Below are 20,449 nucleotides of genomic sequence, written 5' to 3' on the forward strand. Positions count from 1 at the left end.
CAATCCTCGTCACTGTCCTCAGAACCGCCTCCGCCTCTTCGCAGCAGCCTCCTCCTCGTCGCTGTCTTCCCTCCGTCTTCTTGTGGAGGAGCCGTGGCCAGAAGTTGAGGGGGATCCAAGAAGCTCTGCATCTCTGGAGTCTTCAGAACAATCTTCTAGGGGGAATGGCCTGATGTCTTCAACATCCAGAACAGGGATGTCCTCAACCTCGTGGTCCTCGTCTTCAAGTCCCACGACATCGACCTCAGAGTCCGAGTCCCGTTCTGATCTGTCTTCCTGATGCCCATACCTGTACCCGCAAACCATTTCCTCAACAGCAGCAGCAATATCATCATCAATAGCATGAGGGTCAGCGTGAGCGCGAGCGTAAGCGTCAGCATGAGCGTAAGCGTCAGCGTAAGCCTGAGGGTCAGCCTCAGGGTCAGCTTGAGCATGAGCGTAATCGTCAGCGCAAGCTTCAGCGTAAGCGTCAGCGTAAGCGTCAGCGTAAGCCTGAGGGTCAGCCTGAGGGTCAGCCTGAGGGTCAGCTTGAGCATGAGCATGAGCATGAGCGTGAGCGTGTGCATGAGCATAAGCGTTAGCGTGAGCATGAGGGTCATCGTTAGCATGAGGGTCAGCGTAAGCGTTGCCGTAAGCATGAGCGTGAGCGTCAGCGCGGGCGTCAGCGCAAGCATCAGCACAAACCTCAGCGTGAGCGTGAGCATAATCAGTGAGCAGTAATCGTGAGCGTAAGCGCGAGCGTCAGCGTAAGCATCAGCGTAATCATCAGCGTAAGTGTCAACGTAAGCCTGAGGGTCAGCCTGAGGGTCAGCGTGAGCATGAGCGTAAGCGTTAGCGTGAGCATAAGCGTAAGCGTGAGCACGAGGGTCATCGTTCGCATTAGGGTCAGCGTAAGCGTTGGCGTAAGTGTCGGCATAAGCCTGAGGGTCAGCCTGAGGGTCAGCGTGAGCATGAGCGTGAGCGTGAGCATAAGCGTAGAGTGAGCATGAGGGTCAGCGTCAGCATGAGGGTCAGCGTAAGCGTTGGCGTAAGCGTTGGCGTAAGCGTTGGCGTAAACGTCAGAGTAAGCGTCAGAGTAAACGTCAGCGTAATCAGAAGGAGCAGCATGGGGAACAGGGTAGTAAACAGGAGAAGGAGCAGCAGGACCATGTTGTTGCCCATCCATCCCATAGTTTGGGAGGCGCTGCTCACTGTCTCCATTACCTTCACGAGGCTGAGCCTCCTGAAGCCCGTCCACATAGTCAGGCAGGATGGGGTCGTCGGGAGGCCACACAGATCCACCTGAGGAACACATTTTTAATTTAAAAAGTCACATTCTGCACTTCCAATAGACTTAAATAGGAGGTCTAAAGGCCTAGTTAATCAAATTGGACTAAAAGTGACATTCTGTCTCTGCTCAATTAGGGAATAATCAGTCAATTTAATAACACAATTCTACACAATAGTCTTGTTCTGCTTCTAAAAAATATCTGAGAATATATAATAAGCTTTGAAAAACACTGAGATACAGATAAAAAGATTTAAGCGCACAGACCTGCGTCCGCAATTACGCACGCTTCAACGTGTTAAAAGTTAACAACATCTCCGGATACATTTTAAGCAGCAACCTCAACTGTACCCACAGAGGAACGTGCCCTGGTCTGTTTACACCTGCACGTTCTGACGTCGCGACGTTTGCTAAAACGTTCGATTATCTCCATGGTGCACAAAAATAACAATTATTTTGGCATTTTTCAAAAAATGTCCCGGTCACCATCTTTTTTCCTCAATTTTCGACGCCAAATTTCAAAATTTGAGACCCTCAAACAAAACATAACGGTGTTTTCAAATCCCTACGCCATTGTTAACACATTCCACAGCTGTCCCGCGAAATATATTACATTCTTATCACATAATTATTGTTTTAGACCGAAAAAACGTCTAGTGTCACCAAAATCAGTTTTTTCCTTCAGGCCAACCAACATTCTATTAACTCTTAATCTTAATATTCAACAATTTAACATAATTAAATGCACATTTCTTACTGAAATTCACCTTTAGGCAATTAAGGAACATTAATAATTACATTTATCATGTCATTTAAATATGTCTTACCTATAAAAGCAAGGAACCACCGAGCGACCCGGGTCAGCTGGCGCTCCTCCACAGGGGATCCAGCAGAATCCATGTTTTCAACGAGAAAGGTTTGCTGTAGATTTACTCCAAAGGTTTTTCTTCAGCTCAGTTATCCAAAAGTTGTTTTCAAGGCGATCAGATATCCAAGATTTCAACTTTCCAGGTTTCACAAGTTAACTCGAGTCAAGTCAAAGCGCAAAAGACAATTCGGAAGACCTGCAGCTTTTACGTCACCTCGTAGAACTGTTAACGTCCTCTTTCCATGACACGTCCTAACGGACGTGCGTGCGTGTGCGTGAGCCAGTACAGTAAATTGTAACGATCGTAAATGGGACTTTTGTATGTGTACAGGTGTTTCTATAAATAAGAGACGTGTATGATGATCTATGGTGATGAACACTCACAGCCAGGATTACTATAACACTATTTACACAAACAATGCTACCCCAGGCTACTCGGGGTACGATAACAGACTCCCAACACAAAGTATGAAAAGTAGGATATTGAAAAATTGTGAATTTCATCTTCCACTGTCTGCTCTTTGCACCTCATCTTTGGGTGCAAAACAATGACTACAAGTAAACTCTTGCAAAATATGTGTGCAATATGAAAGATGACACAAAATAATAAAAATAAATAGTACATAGTTGGAAAGATTATTTTCCAGTTGGGAATGTAATGATTATTGTTACCGGTAAATACAGTACTGACTCAAGGTTTGGAAGATTCATTGGGTTACTTCACAGTGTCATTGATACCTATTAAATCTGGAATTAAAAACATGATCCAGAGGACAAACATTTCTTCATCACTTCTGATGAGCATACTGCATTTGCCTTGCAATCACAATCCATCTTTGAAATCCTTTTATCCTTTCAGTTCCTGAGCAAATCACCCAGTGAATAAAGCAATGTATATGCTTGGATAGTGAAAACAAGTGGAATTACTGTTTGTGGCAGTGGGGTGTGGTTAGGGCGCCGGCTGCTGGGGAGAGACAGGAGTGTCCCAGCTGGAGGCCAGACAGCTGAACGGAATCAGGTAATCAGTCACATAATAAATGCATGGTGAGGGCCTGGTTCTGTGCTCTGGCAGTAGGCTGGGTTCCAGAGGAGACGCCTCTTCAGCCACGACGCAGCGCAGCCTGGAGAGCAGCGGACAGCAGAGCGACAGACAGGAGAGCGACAGACAGGAGAGCGACAGACAGGAGTGCGACCTGTCAGCTGTGCGACCTGTGATATAAGTTTACCTGTGTGACAATAAAGCCTGTGTGTGTGACACTACACCTCCTCTCTGTCATCCTTATCCCTGACTGTGGACAAGAGCTTCCACAACTGGCACCTGAACATGGACATGACGAAGGAGGTAGCCGCGCAGAGCCCGGTAGGGCTGATCCTCCAGCGTCTGGCGGCCATAGCACGAGGGCACCGCTGCCCTTCAACAACAGCAGAGCCAGACGCTTGTAGACCAGGTGGCGTACCAGAAGGCGGACCGAGACCTCCTGCAGGGAATGCTCCGGTCATCGGCAGCCCCGGAGAGTGAGTCGGGAGGCGGGCCAGCCCAGCTCCCTCGGGTCGCAGTGCAGAAGAGGACTGCGGACGACGACCCGAAGGCCATCCTGGACATTTTCGTGGGCACGGCAGAGGCGTGCGGGTGGCCGCAGGTGGAGTGGGGGCTACGACTGCTCCTCCTGCTTTCCGGGGAAAGCCCAGCGGGCCGCCCATAGCCTGCCCGCGGCCTCCAGATACGGCTACGACCAGCTCCGGAGGGCGATCCTGGACCGGCTGAGCAGCACACCAGAGGGCCATCTCCGCCAGCTCCGGAGCCTGCCTATTGAGGACGCTGGCCGACCCTTCGCCCAGCAGCTCCTCGACTCGGCTAGGCGCTGGCTCCAGCCGGGAGTCAACTCCGTTGAGGACATCGTCGGGCAGGTGGCCCTGGAGCAATTCATTACCGGACTCCCACTCTCTCGGCGAACTGTGTCCAGTGTCACCGTCCGGCCAGCCAGCTTCGAAGCCGCCGTCAGACTCGCGCAGGACCACCTCTCCCTGCCCCGGCGGAGCCTGGGGGCCGAAGCCCGGGCCATCTCTCCTCCACAGCTCCGGCCCGTCCCAGCCCCGAGGAGGTTCCGGCCTGCCGTGGGTGCCGCTGGCCCCGGCACTACGCCATCCTCAGTGGTCCCTGCCTACAGCCCGGGCCATCTCTCCTCCACAGCTCCGGCCCGTTCCAGCCCCGAGGAGGTTCCGGCCTGCCGTGGGGGCCATCCTCAGTGGTCCCTGCCTACAACCCGGGGACAGCTGGACCCCAGCCGCTCCCTAACTCCCAGTTTTCTTTATTTTCTCCTCCACAGCACCCAGCCTACGCGTCCGCAGAGGGCTCCTCAAATGCCAGGGCTGGGGTGCTGGCGGTGCGGCAAGCGCTGCCACATCCGGCGGGACAGTCCAGTCATGGCGGTGGGGCAGTTGGTCCGGATTGTGGCACCGCCAGACTCTGTGTGTGTGTGTGTGTGTGTGTGTGTGTGTGTGTGTGTGTGTGTGTGTGTGTGTGTGTGTGTGTGTGTGTGTGTGTGTGTGTGTGTGTGTGTGTGTGTGTGTGTGTGTGTGTGTGTGTGTGTGTGTGTGTGTGTGTGTGTGTGTGTGTGTGTGTGTGTGTGTGTGTGTGTGTGTCACTCAACCGGATCATGGCCCGATTTTATTGGCCTGGCATTCGCGCGGACGTGAAGCGGTGGTGTGTGTGTCCTGCCGTGAATTAACACGGTTAACCCGCCGGCAACTCCAAAAGCGCTGTTGCGCCCACTGCCATTAATTGAGGTGCCGTTCGACATAATTGGTATGGACCTCATCGGACCGGAGCGCACGGGGATATCGCTTTGTGTTGGTCCTAGTGTCAACATTGGAATTTCAAAATAAGGGAATTTTTTTTTTGCCGGACTCCGCCCGGCTCTCTAACAGCTCTCAGCCACCAATGTAAATGTAAACACATAAGGGACGGATATATCCATTCAGGAAATACATGTTTATGGTATTATATGTATTACTTGTACAGACATGTTTATAAGATTTATGTATTTTATTTGATGAGTTATTATCATCAATTTATTTGATGATTGATGAGTTGTGTGGCTTTTTGTTTTCCCCGACGAGGACTTCCTTGGGAAACATGTCGCGACACTGCGACTGAAATCATCGCGGAACCTGAAGGCTACATTATTTTTGGCGCAAAGCATCGACATCTTTCCCTCAGCTCTGGTCACTTGGTCTGCCTCCGACACAGTTCTTGTCACACATGAAGTCATTGACAGTGGATGTCTTTGTGCCTCTTGGCGTGCTTGTGCTTGGACGATTGGAGAACATTGCTTATTCCGCCGTGTGCGATGCTAACATCTGAATGGCACACTTTACAAAAAGCACGAGTTTGCCCGACTCTGCTTTTAATAAATAAGGGAAGGTCTCCTCTCATTTGGCCAGGTACTTGCATAAAGTTTTAACTTGTTTGGCAGGTACAACCGTCTCCATCTATCTCCCGTTCACTGTGACTCTCATCATATGTTTTCTTCTTCACCTTCTGTGTTATTGTTCCTGTTTTCTTCTTTTGTGTGTTTACTGGCGGATAACGTTTTTCAGCTAAAGTAAAACATAATACTGCTACCTGCTTTACCGGAGGCCACTTTACACTTTTTTTTTAATTAGGCCTATTTTTTTTCTGAAAGGTTAAAAATATGGCATAATTACGGGAAAATATTTAAACGAGAGAAAATCGGGATAGAAGTAAAAATACGGGATAATCCCAGGAAAAACGGGAGGGTTGACAGATAAGCTTTGTGTTGGTCCTAATGGATTACGCAACGCGATATCCGGAAGCAGTGCCGCTGCGTAACATCTCGGCAAAGAGTGTGGCGCAGGCACTGTTCCATGTTATCTCCCGAGTTGGGATCCCGAAAGAGATCTTGACTGACCAGGGCACGTCCTTTATGTCACTCACTTTAAGCGAGCTGTACGGGTTACTCGGCGTCCGCTCCATTAGGACTAGTGTGTACCACCCGCAGACAGACGGGCTGGTGGAGCGGAAACGCTGAAAAACATGGTTCGTAAGTACGTTCACGAAGATAGTCGCAATTGGGATAAGTGGTTAGACCAGACATGGGGCCAACTATGGCCCACGGGCCATATACGGCCCGTTAGGCTTTTTAATCCAGCCCGCCGAACTTGTCCAAATTATAGTAAAAACCTCATTCATTTCCCTTTTTCACCCTTTCCCCAATAGATGGCACACTAGTCTAGACACATTGACCTTTGTTGGAGTGTAACTTTCCTGCTGCCATTTCCGCCCTTCGGTAAAAATGAGTGGACAAAAGAAAAGTGGACACTGAGTGCCGAGTGTTTAAAAAGGAGTGGACACAAATTTACCACCTCAATCTCTTAAAAGAGTGGAGAGAGGTGGCCTCTGTCTCTGGCTACTACGGTGATGGAGAAAGATGAGCTGGGGCCGGAGGTATTAAAAACGGTAAAATCAGCCCCGGTCTTTTGTGACAGCCAGCTTTCACCGGGTCAGAGAGGGGACGTTGCCGCGTTGCAAAGGCTTTTTGCCGATGTGTTCTCCCCCCCGACTCTTCCGTTCGGGTTGTTTGGAGCCCCAGCCACCTTTCAGCGGCTCATGGACCGGGTTCTGCGTCCTCACTCGGCGTATGCTGCTGCCTACTTAGATGACGTGATTATACATAGCGAGATGTGGGAGCAGCATATGCAGCAGGTGGGGGCAGTGCTCAAGTCCCTGAGGAGCGCGGGGCTCACAGCCAACCCGAATTACAATGGGAAGTCTTGGGAGCCCAAGAAATCTTGGCGGATTTGCAGGGAGCGTTTCATGCAAGGAAAACCAACAAATGAATTCCCTGATCCTGAACTCGACCTGGGGTATGTAGTCTATCTACTTGATTTATATATTGACAAATGTACTTTCTATATATTGAGTTTTATAATAATTAACAAACACAAGTAAGATATATATTTATAATAGCTTACCCTGCAACACAACTGCAATAAGCACTTATGATATCGCCAGTTTTCTTGACTGTGCAGATCCATGACGAATGTGACGTATGGGAAGTTTTCATTGAATGAGAACATTTTGCTTTCAAAAAGCAACCAGCCAGAGTCAAACAGTCTAAATGCTTTGCCGCCTTTGTATTCGTTCAAAGTTCGTTTATGAAACTCGACATGGTTCCCTGGGTGGTCAGACATTAAAAATAATGTTATATTGCTGAGGTATATCGGCGGCCAAGAAGTCATGCTGTTGTTTTCATTGACCCAGCCATCCTGCAATGTCAAGGGATCAGGCACTGAAACACCACTCGGCATAACCAAAAGCTTAGTCTTTTCTTTTTCTGTGATCGAAATTCTTTCGTTAGCTGTTGGTTGCTCCTCAATGCCCATCTCTGATGCAGCAAACACCCTGGCAATAAGCTCGAGTTTTGTTCCTGAAACCTTTAAATTCCGCTTGCGGCAAAATACTTTCAAAGCTTCGACTTTCCACATCTGAATCTACATCTACAATGTAAACACAGAGATAAAAATCCAATATGGTGGCTCTTGTAGAGTTGGTGCTCACTTTTCTAGGCTTGCCACACCAGCATGCATTGCGATTCCACCAAAAGCCGAAACTCCGATTCCGTCTATACAGGCTGATGGTTTGATGAATTCAAAAGTTATTGTATCTACTTTTGTACAAGTCTCTTTCCTTAAGTCAGGTTGCTGCTGTGACTGAAATTGAAGTGAAGGGGAAGGGTACCGTCCTGTAAAAATTTTTCCAGTTCTTGTAGGATGAGTTTGGTGTACAGGATAGTGGCTGTTTCTTGGTCGATGCCTTTTGACTTTTTCCCACTGTCCTGATTTGACGTTGCAGCCTGGCTTGGTCCTGTTTTGCGCATGTTGCCAAACACACAGATAAGACCAAATCACAGAACACTCTGAAGCACTGATGTATAAAACCGACAGTTTAAAGATTTGTGTAAAAAGTACAAGTTTTAGTATGTAAGTAATTAAGAGTGGAGAATGCCGAAGCTGCAGGTCTGTTAAAATAACCAATAAGATAATATAGCTGCTAAGGATTGGTCTATACTTGACCTGTTATGGTGTTGTCAACATGTATTAAACAGAGGTAGAACTAATGATTTGCACTACGGCTGTAGCTGCAGTACAGGTCAATAGCACTGCGCCATTGCCTGAGATCAGTATTGTAGACAATGAAGTTGAAACTACGAGAAAACAACATGGTTACATCTGGCAGGAAGATTTCAGCAATGGACCTCTGATTGAAGGAGCAGTTGGCTAAGGTAAGCAGTCTCAAGGCACACATTCATCATGGCTCTAGTTAGAACGGCAGTCATTTTTGGCAATGTCAGGAGGATCATATGCTGGAACATCACGAGTGCCACTCATCAGTTCACTTACACAAGGAATGAAGGTCATTCAAAATGTGCAAGAGTAAGCAACTACAGCTTCTTCTGAAGAGGCAAGTTGGAAGTTTGTGGGGAGAAAGTATTCACTCTCTGAAGGCAAAGCCTGAACCTGTAACATCAGGAGGAGCAGAACAGGAGACCACCAGGACCACTGACCAGCATCTCCCAGGACAAAAGGATGAGTATCCCCTCCTCATGGCAACCACTGAACCTGGTATCTGTTCATCAGGTACCAATTCTAGGTTAAAACTTTAAAAATGTTAAAAACAATTATATATATATATTTTTAAAATCATAATATTCATATTTGATCCGAATAACACCTGTCATTATTTTTAACCAAATCATTATTGTAGTATTGCTGCATTTTAGGAAAATATTGGTCTTTTTGGATGCAGGTTGTGTATTGTATTAGTTTTTAACATGTTAACATCCAGTAACATCTAAGGAGGCCTTGTTTTCCAACTTTGATTATATAATGCTGCCATCTGCTGGCCATTTTAACCCCAGCAAGTTTGCAAGTAAGTTCAATTCAGTGGCTGCCACTACTGGACTTGCTTTGTTTTCAAGTTGTGCGCCCTTTGGATTTCCTGTCATCATATAACTCTATGTTGAGCCGGACTTCACCAGGTCGTCTAGTATTGATCTGGTACTACAGTCCTGATGGCAAGGCAGTACTACCAACTGCATATTTATCAGTTAATTGTTAACAACGTCTGAACTTTAAAATGTTCCCTCTGGGTTCAAACTCCTTTTCACATCCTTTACAATAATGTGTATGTGTGTATGAAAACATGGTATGAACTGATGATGGACTTTTAAAGATGCAGTGTATGAGCGATTCCTATAGGGATATAATCACCATCATATTTGATATGATAATCTTCTGCTGAACCCCAGAGGAACAAAATCCACATACAAATCAATATGAATGTTTTTTAAATTTCCATCTTGGTCTTGTGGGGGCTAAAAATAAGATGCATGTTCAATAACCACACGTTTTAATTACCAGAGTGTAATCTACAATTATGCACGATTTATCTAAGAACAAATCATTCAAAGAAAATTGGAGAGACTTTCCACGGTTATGTTATCTATAATTGGAAGGAGAGGAATACTTGTTGGCAGTTATGAATCATAGTAGATCAGAGGATATGATGAATGAATGGAGATTTGGCTTTTTGGCAAGAGAATACCACTGTGGTTTTATTCACTTTACAGTGTGATTTCCATCTTTCAACACAAAACAATTTCAGAGGTAGAAAAAAAATAAACTCCTGTTGCTCCCTCCATGGGAATGGTGCTGATATTTCTTTATTTTGCTGAAAACTTTAAAGTTTTATTTTCAGCAGTAGCTTTCGCAACACTTCTCCTCATTTCCTCCTTCTCCACTCTGAGTATGAGCAGAGATATAGCAGTAGGTCTTGAGCTGTCCGGCTCCCGGCTGGTCCTGGTGGCGGGTGCAGGGGTGAGGAAGGTGGAGCTGAGTGTGAGGAGGAGCAGAGGGGTGGGGCAGAGCGGAGAGGAGGATGTCCTCTGGACAATGGGGGGGCAGCAGGCAGGGAGATAAATGGTGGCACTGGGTAGATGGTGGCATGCTGGCACCAACCTGCACAATGATTCATACAAAATGTTATTTAGTTTCCTTTGTCCAAGAAAAACAAGTGTATAGAACATTAATTAGTCATTTATCAACGTTACGATAATCCATTGAATGTCTATCTATTAATATCTGCAAAGCATTTTTGGAATTTGACTATTTCTGTAGCCAAGTAGTGAAGTGCCATTACTTTTAGCCACTTAATCAAAGTATGTGGCTGTGACTCGTGAGGACAGGCTAGGCTGCATATTTTCTAAGAGCCCGTATCAGTTTTAAATTATAATTTTAAATTACTTTAAACAACCCTACTTAGAATCTATTGTAGGAAAAAATAAAAAGGAGATATTCTTAAATTACTTGCAGTGTTTAGCTACATGAAAAAAGGCTTGCACAGGATCTACAGTACATTTCATCAAAGGTATTTCCAGTGCTGGACTTTTAAATAAAAGCATAGTTTCCATGTTTACACGTCTGTCTTTAACGGCTGTCATACAAATCATTTCATTTAGAGCATTTCTGTCAGATACACAACATCATGAAAGATGATCATTCTGTATACATCTACAGCATGCACTTATTTGACAGGCTGCAGCGTTGGCGCCCACCTGTAGCATGTTGCTGCTAGTGTTTCTAAGGTCATCCAGGTCAGTCATCCCCAGCCTCCACCTCTGCCACTTCCTCTTTATCTCTGCCTGCACCTATCAACCAGGCAGGAAGAGGCTAGATATTATTAAAAATGACAGAGTACTGTATTCCCTTACTAACTACAAATGAGCACAAACACACAACGTCTCAGCTGGTAAACAAGTGAATGAAGAGGAAATCCCAAACACAAAACTTCTAAATGAATGTAACTATCTACAGAAGACAAAAGGTAGAGTAGAAAATAGTTTTATTGCCCACATATCACACACACACACACACAAAAAAAACACTTACCTCCTTGTTGACAAAACAGTAGAGGATGGCTACAAATAAACCCTGTGAAGAGGGGAAATGACTCTTAATGTCGAACCCAACGGACACATACCATGCAATGTGTTTATGTGATGCTGCTTTTATCCCGAAAAAGTATTTTGAGTGCGGATATATTTAGCCTGGCTGGATATACAAAGTCCTGACTACCTGGAAAGAGTTGAGGAAGAGTTGGAAAAAGAGGTTGACGTTGCGGAGGACGCCGTCTGTGTGTTCCTCTGTCAACACTGTAAAGACCACTTCATGGATCCCCAGCAGAGGGATCAGGGTCAGGGTGGATTTGGCCAGTCTGCAGAGAGAGAGAGACATGACAGAATTTGTTATTTTTGCTTTTCTCTCTTTTGAGGAGATAGAAATACAGTGATGGAGGCTTGTATCTGATATATAGTCAGTGTTTTGCTCAAAGACACCTGCTTTCCAGTCACAGTAAAGGACTTCCTACACAAATCCAGCTGCCCACAAGCGCCGACCAGGGACAGACTAGAAAAGTCAAAACTTTACCTCCAGCATTGTGGACAAGAAAGAAGCTCTGCTCCATGGAAATTATTCTTGTAATCAGAACCGTGTGTGTGTGTGTGTGTGTGTGTGTAGATTGAAAACCATTCCTCAAAAAGTAAGATGATAAAGTTACACCATTTCAGATCCATTGTGGAATATTGAAAACCGTCTAAGCATGAACATTGATAATAGAAAGCATTAAGTATGTATGTGATGTAACGGGCATTTTATATGAATTGCAATATAAAATAAATACTGTTCATTCAGAGATGTGGACTAACTTTACAACAGCCATGTTGTCTTCCCACCTGAATTTGTAGTTGGTGTATCTCATCTGATGGGCTTTCAGTTTGGATACAAGAATCTGGATGATGCGGATAAAGATGAAGAAGTTCACCTGAAGAGAACATTAAACACAAAGCATTTACACCCTCAGTGATTGTGTTTCAAAAAGGTGACAGTACAGAACACAGATTCTAATCAGTGTATACAATAGTTTGTTGTTTACTTGAGTGAAAGTCTACAGCTTATGGTGATTTGTTCTCTTGTCCAGTCGTCACTGTATAAAAACGTTCCAGGCTGGGAGCTACAATGAATCACCCATGAATTTGAATCACTGACTGACTTCTAAGAGTCGCATATAACCACAGAAATGTCCTGCCTCATTACATGTACTTGTTCATGTGTTCATGGTTTAGTCATTTCAATGTGACAAGAAGTGACGCAGGTCATGTACTGTGTGTCTGCAGGTATTTGCACTGTGACAACTAGCAACCCCAACACTTCCTGAAGAACACACTGCAGATAAGTTGAGAAATATCACGTAGAAACACAATGCACAGATGTCATGATGTGACAGAACACGTGATGTTTCTGTTCTGTGTTCACATTGTCTGCATTCATAATGCCTGGAGAGGTTAATAGGCTCCAAAACAACCCTGTGACTGACAGTCACACTGTGTGAGTGTGAATGCGCCTGCATGTGCATTACCAGGATGGCGAGCAGGATGGGAGTGCGGATTATCCACCAGTGCGCCATTTTCTCATTTATCTCCCAACACCTACAAGCACAAACCAGAGATGCTCACAAGTCTTTTTTCACAAGTCCAAGTCAAGTCTCAAGTCTTTGACCTAAAACCAAAGCCAAGTCTCTTATGATTGTAATGAGCGGTCTATCATCTGTTGCTGGTCATCATGTCTGCTTAGATCACTGTATATCTAAGGAATGTATATCCACGTACTGTATTACAAAATAAAATATTGGATGAGGTGAAGAATTAAAAAAGAGTTGCGATGGAGAATAAAGATCAAGAGAAAGAAATGTATTGAACAGACACAAATAAAAATGACTCACCTTGTGTTTTCAAGCAGGTAACGTACAATAATCCAAGGAACCACAAACAACACTGGGGCGCCTGACGCAACACAGGTAGATAGAGAAAGTAAACAACACAACAGAAGATGAATTCAATCAATTTACACACACTATGACCCGTCTAATCATTAATAGTATAACCATTTATTTGTTCCCTCCTTTTCCATTTCAGCTGTTGTAGTAAATATTCATTCAGCAAGTACTTTATATGCATATGATAATAACATGTAATAGTCAATAATGTGTGATATTTAATATACTCAATCTGTTTTGTGTTGACACAGAACACTGTACAGTGAAAACGTTGAATGAACAGGTCGTTCTTAGAGGGAAAAAGTAGACCCCCAAGTTAACACATAAAGGACAGATTTATGAGACCCTTAGCATATAGTGAAGGAGAGAAGGGGAGAAGGGGAGAAGGGGGGGATATGCGCCTGTAGAGAGGGCATATGATAACCAAGTAAGCACCCCTCACACCGACTAGATAAGCCTTATGCACGGGGACGTCATGAAGACACAGGTGTTAGATCAAGAGAGAATGGGAAGAACACAGTCCCTTGATTTATTGTCAGGAGACTAACGATGGGAAATGGATGACCTTTAGCCTCAGTATCGTCATAGAGGTGTGGACAGATGTGTATAAGAGGAGAACACAGAATGTTAGAATGTATTGTTTACAGCCGGCTGTAAGTTGTTCTTATTTTCATGTAAGAATAAACTCTATTGTATCTGACTTTGTTCTTCTCCAGTGAACTTCTTTTGAATCTGTTATAACTTTAAGACTAGAACTAGACCAGAACTTCAACAGCTTATTAGATTTTAAGTGTTTCGAGGAAGCGGTCCAGACTTCACCTCTGGCCTACAACACTGTGTTGTGTGTGACAATTTCTATAAAGTGTGTGTGAGTGTGAGTGTGAGTGTGAGTGTGTACCCCAGCCAATGAGTAGGTATCCACAGAAGTATCGGTTTCCGGAGAATACCATCAGCACCAGCAGGTTGTGTAGATACAGGCCTTCCACCAGCAGCCAGTAGTAGTTGGCTCCCACACAGTACTGCATCAGCACCTGAGCCACGCGGCAGCCGGACACTGCCTGGTGTGTAACGGCATTGCTTTTAAATCTCTCAGTCTTTCGAGAGTCAAATCTCAGTGAATTAAGTTTTGACATCACTTTAGTTTTCTAACTTAATCAGTGTCAATAGTTGCTGTGTGATAAACCTTTACAGAGTTAATAATCACTGAGTATTATCAGCTGACTTTATGAAATGTCAAACCTCGTGGTCAAGGTGAAGGCTAGTGGTTAAAAACTGTTGCGATGGAAGCTGCGTGTTCTTCTGTGCAGTGATACAAATGTAGACATCCCTGATATTATCCCTGTTTTCTTACTCTCTTTCTCTTAGTGTGTGTGTGTAAGTGTCCCAACCTGATCACTGAGTAGTTGTGAGATGTCCCTCTTGTCTCTGAACTCAGGAGTGTCTCTGCTCAGCAGAGCATCTCTGGTCAGGATGGAAACCGCTCGCAGAATGAATGATGCAAACAAGTTGGTGTGGATGTAGTTTCTGGTGCAGTGCAGCTTCCTGCAGACATCACACATGCCACAGGGATGTTATACGTATCGGAGCAATGTTTTACATTCAGTCCCACTGTGAAACATGTGACACACAGTGGGTGACAGTTCAGCGCTCCCTTTTTTTATTTGATTATAGAGGTCAGTGAAGAAACTCGCACACACTGTGTTTCTCAGGTCCAAACTTCGTCAGACATTAGAGAGTGTTTATTTGAGGTCTGTTTATTTTCTTATTTTTCTATTATTTCATGCGTGTTGATATTTGTGATATTTTTGAATGGAAATGGAGGATTTGAATCATCTCTTTATTGTCACACATGTATACAGCAAAGCACACACAGTAAAATGTAGACTCTGTATTTAACCCATCCAAGTGTTAGGAGCAGCTATTATATATCCAGCACCAGGGAGTCCAGTGCTTTGCTCAAGGGCACCTAGTAAGTCCCCAGGAGGCGAACCTTGGCAGTGCCCTTGGTAACTATCCTGGCTCCAGGATAGTCACACATGTAGTCTGATATCAGAGACTTGAACCTTCGACCCTCGACATACACAGACCCTTCCTACAGAAGTTCCTACACAAAGCTTTTCAGTAAGTAAACAGAGAACAAAAAGAAGCAAAACTTGTTTTATGTATTGAGATAACCAGTGAAGAATATCCAGTAGCAGAAAACAGATTGTAGACCTACCTGAAGAATAGCAGAATAACCAGAGCCAGCGTGAGACTGCTCAGACTAACACAGTAACCCACTGTGTACATGACTCTGAAGTAGGCCAAGATCATCAGCTGCTTCTCCTGTACACAATGAAAAACACAACAGTGGGTTATTATTGTGGAAGTAAATGTAAAGTGTGTGTGTGTGTGTGTGTGTGTGTGTGTGTGTGTGTGTGTGTGTGTGTGTGTGTGTGTGTGTGTGTGTGTGTGTGTACCTGAGCTTCCTGTTGACTGTTGTCAGAGTTGCACTTTGAATGGTCTCTCCAGGTGCGGCTGGAGTTGCTGGTGGTCCACTGACCTTCAGGACCACACTCCCGCAACACAAAGCCATTACGCACTACACAAACACACAGCAGAGGATGAAACACACACCCTTGATCACATACAATAGTACACATACATAAAGTGAAAATACTGTGTGTGTGTGTGTGTGTGTGTGTGTGTGTGTGTGTGTGTGTGTGTGTGTGTGCATTTCTACCTTGGTTGTACCAGGGCAGGTACCAGGGGCAGGGCACCTTGACTGTAGAGTTTGGTTTCCCATCTGACCAGCAGGCGTACATGTCAAACATACGGCCACAAAACACTCCTGAGGAGAGGGGAGGAGAGAGCACAGTGTATGTACACATTTAGTAAACATAACAATGTGTGTGTGTAAACACAGTTTTACAATGTGTAAATACTGTAGTATAATATAAAATATGTAAAATTATGCTTTTATTTGTGTGGGTGTTATTTCTAAAAATGTGCATTTTTGTGCATGATACCTTTAGGTCTGGATTCTGTACTCATCCGAAGCAGACATTCATTTCTGTAGCGGGTCCATTCCTCCACTGTATCCTTCACAGTCCTCCCTGACACACACTACACACACACACACACACACACACACACACACACACACACACACACACACACACACACACACACACACACACACACACACACACACACACTTTAAGTTTATGTCAGTTATCGCTTTGCATTTTGATTATATTTTGCCAGACACTCTGTGCTACATGTATTACATTTAAAACTTTCAAATCATTATCAAACTATAATTTTCAGTAACTCTAAGGACCCCATTGCGGCCACGGACCCCCTGTTGAAGACCCATGCTCTATTCTATTAATACATCCATGCTATACACATACTGGAGTCTGTTGGAGGAAGAAGAGGATGAGGAATATGTCAGAGGCCTTCATCACTCAGGTGTGCCAGGGTGGATGCCGGGAGGTCATCTCAGAGCTTTAGCCGACACCATAGGGTCACTGAGGTCATCAGAGGTCAAGTAGTGGAACATGTGGGATAAGAGGGTGAAATCAATCATGTTCGGTTAATAGCCGAGTATGTTTAGCCTGGCTCTCTATCCCTGTCTACACTTCCCCCAGACCACATACTCTCATCACACTCCCTACACCTGCCATCCTCAAACCATCCACTAGATGGCCTCAGACTTTCCTGCCAGTCCTGGTCACATGACATCCCCTCCTGCTTTGGGTAGCCAGCATCCACATTTCCCTCACTTGCGACTTCCGTATGTCTGAAACAGCAACCGGGTACTCGTCTAACAAACACCTGCACATGCATAACAACCTGCAGTCTGTCTTAATACGGATTACTGTGACCTGCTTAGAGGCACAGGGACCTTGTCTACGGGCAGAATATGTAGTTTATTGATATTCAGACTGTGAATTCATTATTTCATAACCCAGAATATAATTATGGTGTCTTTTGGGCTAAATGTTTCAGGGAAAATACGTCATTCACATTAAAGCCGACGCTCAGGAAGGATCAGCCAACAAATCAGAAAACAAATCGAATATAAAACTTTAGCGTGTTGCTCTCGACTTTAATCTGTTATCTGTCTTCACTCCGGTATGAAACTCCAGTGATGAAATGTATCAGTCCAATCAATTCATATTACTCTTATCTTATCTTAACTCTTTATTTCTATAGAAGGCCACTTTTCTTACAAACATTTGTAGTGCTTCACACTATAAAATATATAAAGGCTATAATATAGATTGTGTGTGTTAAAGAAAAGTGTGAAATCCATACCTCCTCAGTTGTATTTTTTCCGTTTAAGCTTTATAGACAAGACTGCGCTGTTTGTTGTGTGTGTAAGAGTGTGTGGAGGTGTGTGTGTGTGTGTGTAGGTGCGGCGGAGGTTGGGTTGTTTTCCCCTGCTTGCTTTTTTTGGTAAATAGAACCTTCGGCCCTTATTCCATTTCTGGTTGCAGCAATCCACAGACAGAAAGTGAGAGAAATGCAAAATATATTTAGTCTCTGATAGTGCCACCTTCTTATGTGACTGCTCTGACTAATAAATGTATTGTCTGAGTTCAAAACCGTAGCCTCATGTTGTGATATTTAGCATTTCTGAGGCTATTCCATGCTTTAATCAATTTATTTAATTCTTTGAAAAAAATGACCCCATCATTTTTATCAGCCAACCTTCTGTCACTTCATCCAGGCGCCTGGTCTGCATCTGTAACCTGCATTCTTGTTACATAAAAGTAAATATATAAGTGGTCATAAACACTGTTATGCTCATCTGACAGAGATCATAAAATACAGTGGTATAACACAACAATGGACAGATGGTGCAGCTGTGCCTCACGTCATATTTAATTGACGTCATTTTACGTCTCATGTTATTAAATACCTGTTGCATCGACTCCTCTCTCCTCGAGTCTCTTCCTCGCCTCCTCTGTTTGTATCTCCCGTGGGTGGGATTAAGACGCAAGGCAAGGAGTCGTGGAGAGGAATCAAGGATGTCCAAACTGGGAATTGAGAAAGGCCTCTTTCCAGTTAGTCAAAGTTGCCATTTTCCTTCAGGCCTTTTGCTTTTGAGCCACCAGAACAGGATCCTGACCCGGACCCAGTACCTGAACCTGCCTGTCTACATGTATCTGCCAGTAAGCCTCTATATACCTTCAATAAATCACTTCCTGTCTGACTGCTTTGTCTGTGTTTGGGTCCAATCGTGCATCTTCTGAGTTGTGACAGCTAGATAGAGTTTAGGGTGTAACTATGTGGCCTTATGGTAAATAATAATCATTCAGGAAAGAAGACAAAAAAATCAACATTTATTTAAATTCACTAAGAAAAATCCTCAGTCTGAACAAGTAACCATAGTTCATATGTAGAACCCATGATGAGCACCCAAAATACACTGTGGGGGCCAGAGTCATGACCAAATGTACGGCCAATATTGTGGGTACATTTGGAAATGGAGGGTTGTCTATCAATATCTCAATCCATAGATGTTTGCTGAGATTTGTGAGTATATATATGTTTTACACTTTACGGTTGCAGACTTTGGAACATCCTCTCTGTGTAACTTGTGAATCTGATTAGTTGGTGCGTTTTCCAGCCATCAAAGCATACAGAGGGAGGAGGAACATGAAAGACTGCAGAGTAATCCTGTCTCTAATCCGCCTGTCAATACTGGCTAATGTAACTGACCAGGAGGTTTGTGAGGAGCAAAGCCTGCTGTTATGTGAGGAGGAAGAGGATGGAGTACAAGAGCATTTAAGAGCAAGAAAGAATTATAAAGGAGAAAAGATAATGTATTAGACAAAAGAGTTATGAGATGTTAACAGACCAATGATGGAGACATATTAATCACAAAGCTTAAGCCATGACTTTTCACTGGAGCTGTGATGCGTCTCATAATTGCACGCCTGAAATGTCACTAAATGGTTTTGTTACCTTGATTTAAAAATTGAATTTGTCCCGAAGATGACATTTCAAATAAAAAAGGTAATTCTCGCACATCACATCACATGGACTTATTAAAAGAGTCAACATTTCGGGCACCAGGACCTTTCTCAAGACATATCGGAAATGAAAGTGACACAATGCTTTAGATATAGTTCATAATTGCATGATGGTCCATAGCTGTCCACAATCAACACAAAAAGGAACACCCACTAAAAACTTTCCATCAACTGTCAGAGACATATAAGTTATTATATATACAAATACACCTATTCAATAAAACCTCCACATACGTAACTATACATAACATATGTAAGACACATCCTTGGGAGGACAGGCACCATCAAGCAGAAACATAAGCATGTTATTGGCTTCACTTTTCAGACCCTGAGGTTGGCGTCTGCTCCAAACGTCATAGTAGCCATGTGCCTGATGCTTTTATTTTCTATCATCTGCAATCTGTCTGTTATTTATTACCTGTTTCCTGGAACATCGGACACATTCAAGAATCCAGTAAAGCTTCTCTCCTCTCTCATCATCATAGATTATTAGTTCTCCCCTCAATAAAAAACAATTTGTCTTTGTGTGCTGATCATTTTTGGTACAGCCTCAGCCTGGAACTATGTCCTTATGTCGATGGGAAATTGCTTTTTATTATTGATTTCTGATTACAGAGTTATCTCTGTGGATTTTTCCATGCAGGGCCTCATTATGCAGGTGAACGTGTCTCTACAGCTTGTATTTTTAGATGACACCAGCCGCTCTTTAGCTTTGTCGTCCGGTTGGTCCACAAAAATACCAGATTATAGTGTGCAATGTGAGAGGTGTTGATTCCACTTTAGGTCCATATTGGAGGCTGCAGTTCGTGGTGGTGTTGAAGTGCATTGTGCTTCACTGACAAGTGTTTCTAATATTTATTCTACCCTCATCGGTTTAAATGGGGTGATCAGTTTCTTTGTTAATGAAGTTGTCGGTTAGTTATTTTGGTATTTTAAGGGAAAGGTTTTTTCCCGTGTCTTCACTCTGATGCTCTCTGTGTTTGAACCGCTTTATACTTGGACTTGTTTGACACATAAAAAGAAGTTACTGCTGCAATACTGCTCTTAAATCCTGCATGTTTTAGTTTGTGTTGTGTCTGTCATGTCGTACACATGTTACAGGAATATACATCAATCTGTATGAAGTAACAAATTAAAACCTAAATGACAACACAAATTGTTTCATAAAGAGCAAAGGAGTGCCATCTAGTTAATACATCTTGCATGATTTCCATATAGGTCAATACTGTAGCTTATAACTGTATCCAAAAAGCTTCTGGTGCTTATATTTGGTTGTGTCAAAGTGCATTGCATAGTGCAGCCTTAGTGATACATGAAATGATACATGGTCCATATTATATTTAGTGTAGAGCATTTCACCAGTGTCATGTTCAGAT

At 43.8% G+C, this 20,449-nt stretch overlaps 1 protein-coding gene across 1 annotated transcript; it reads right to left on the reverse strand.

The window, feature by feature from the left end:
- Positions 1-9,750: 9,750 nt before the first annotated feature.
- Positions 9,751-16,405, reverse strand: gipr (gastric inhibitory polypeptide receptor). The gene is made up of 14 exons (XM_029446545.1): positions 16,370-16,405; positions 16,056-16,152; positions 15,770-15,877; positions 15,507-15,628; positions 15,266-15,372; positions 14,436-14,589; positions 13,946-14,105; positions 12,994-13,054; positions 12,631-12,700; positions 11,948-12,036; positions 11,292-11,430; positions 11,106-11,147; positions 10,772-10,864; positions 9,751-10,175 (listed from the first exon to the last, which is right to left on the reverse strand). Exons 1-14 carry the CDS (start codon positions 16,403-16,405, stop codon positions 9,912-9,914), a joined length of 1,542 nt encoding a protein of 513 aa, XP_029302405.1. The 3' UTR covers positions 9,751-9,911.
- Positions 16,406-20,449: the final 4,044 nt, after the last annotated feature.

This window comes from Cottoperca gobio, chromosome 13 (genome assembly GCF_900634415.1).
Source record: "Cottoperca gobio chromosome 13, fCotGob3.1, whole genome shotgun sequence".
Taxonomy (NCBI): domain Eukaryota; kingdom Metazoa; phylum Chordata; class Actinopteri; order Perciformes; family Bovichtidae; genus Cottoperca; species Cottoperca gobio.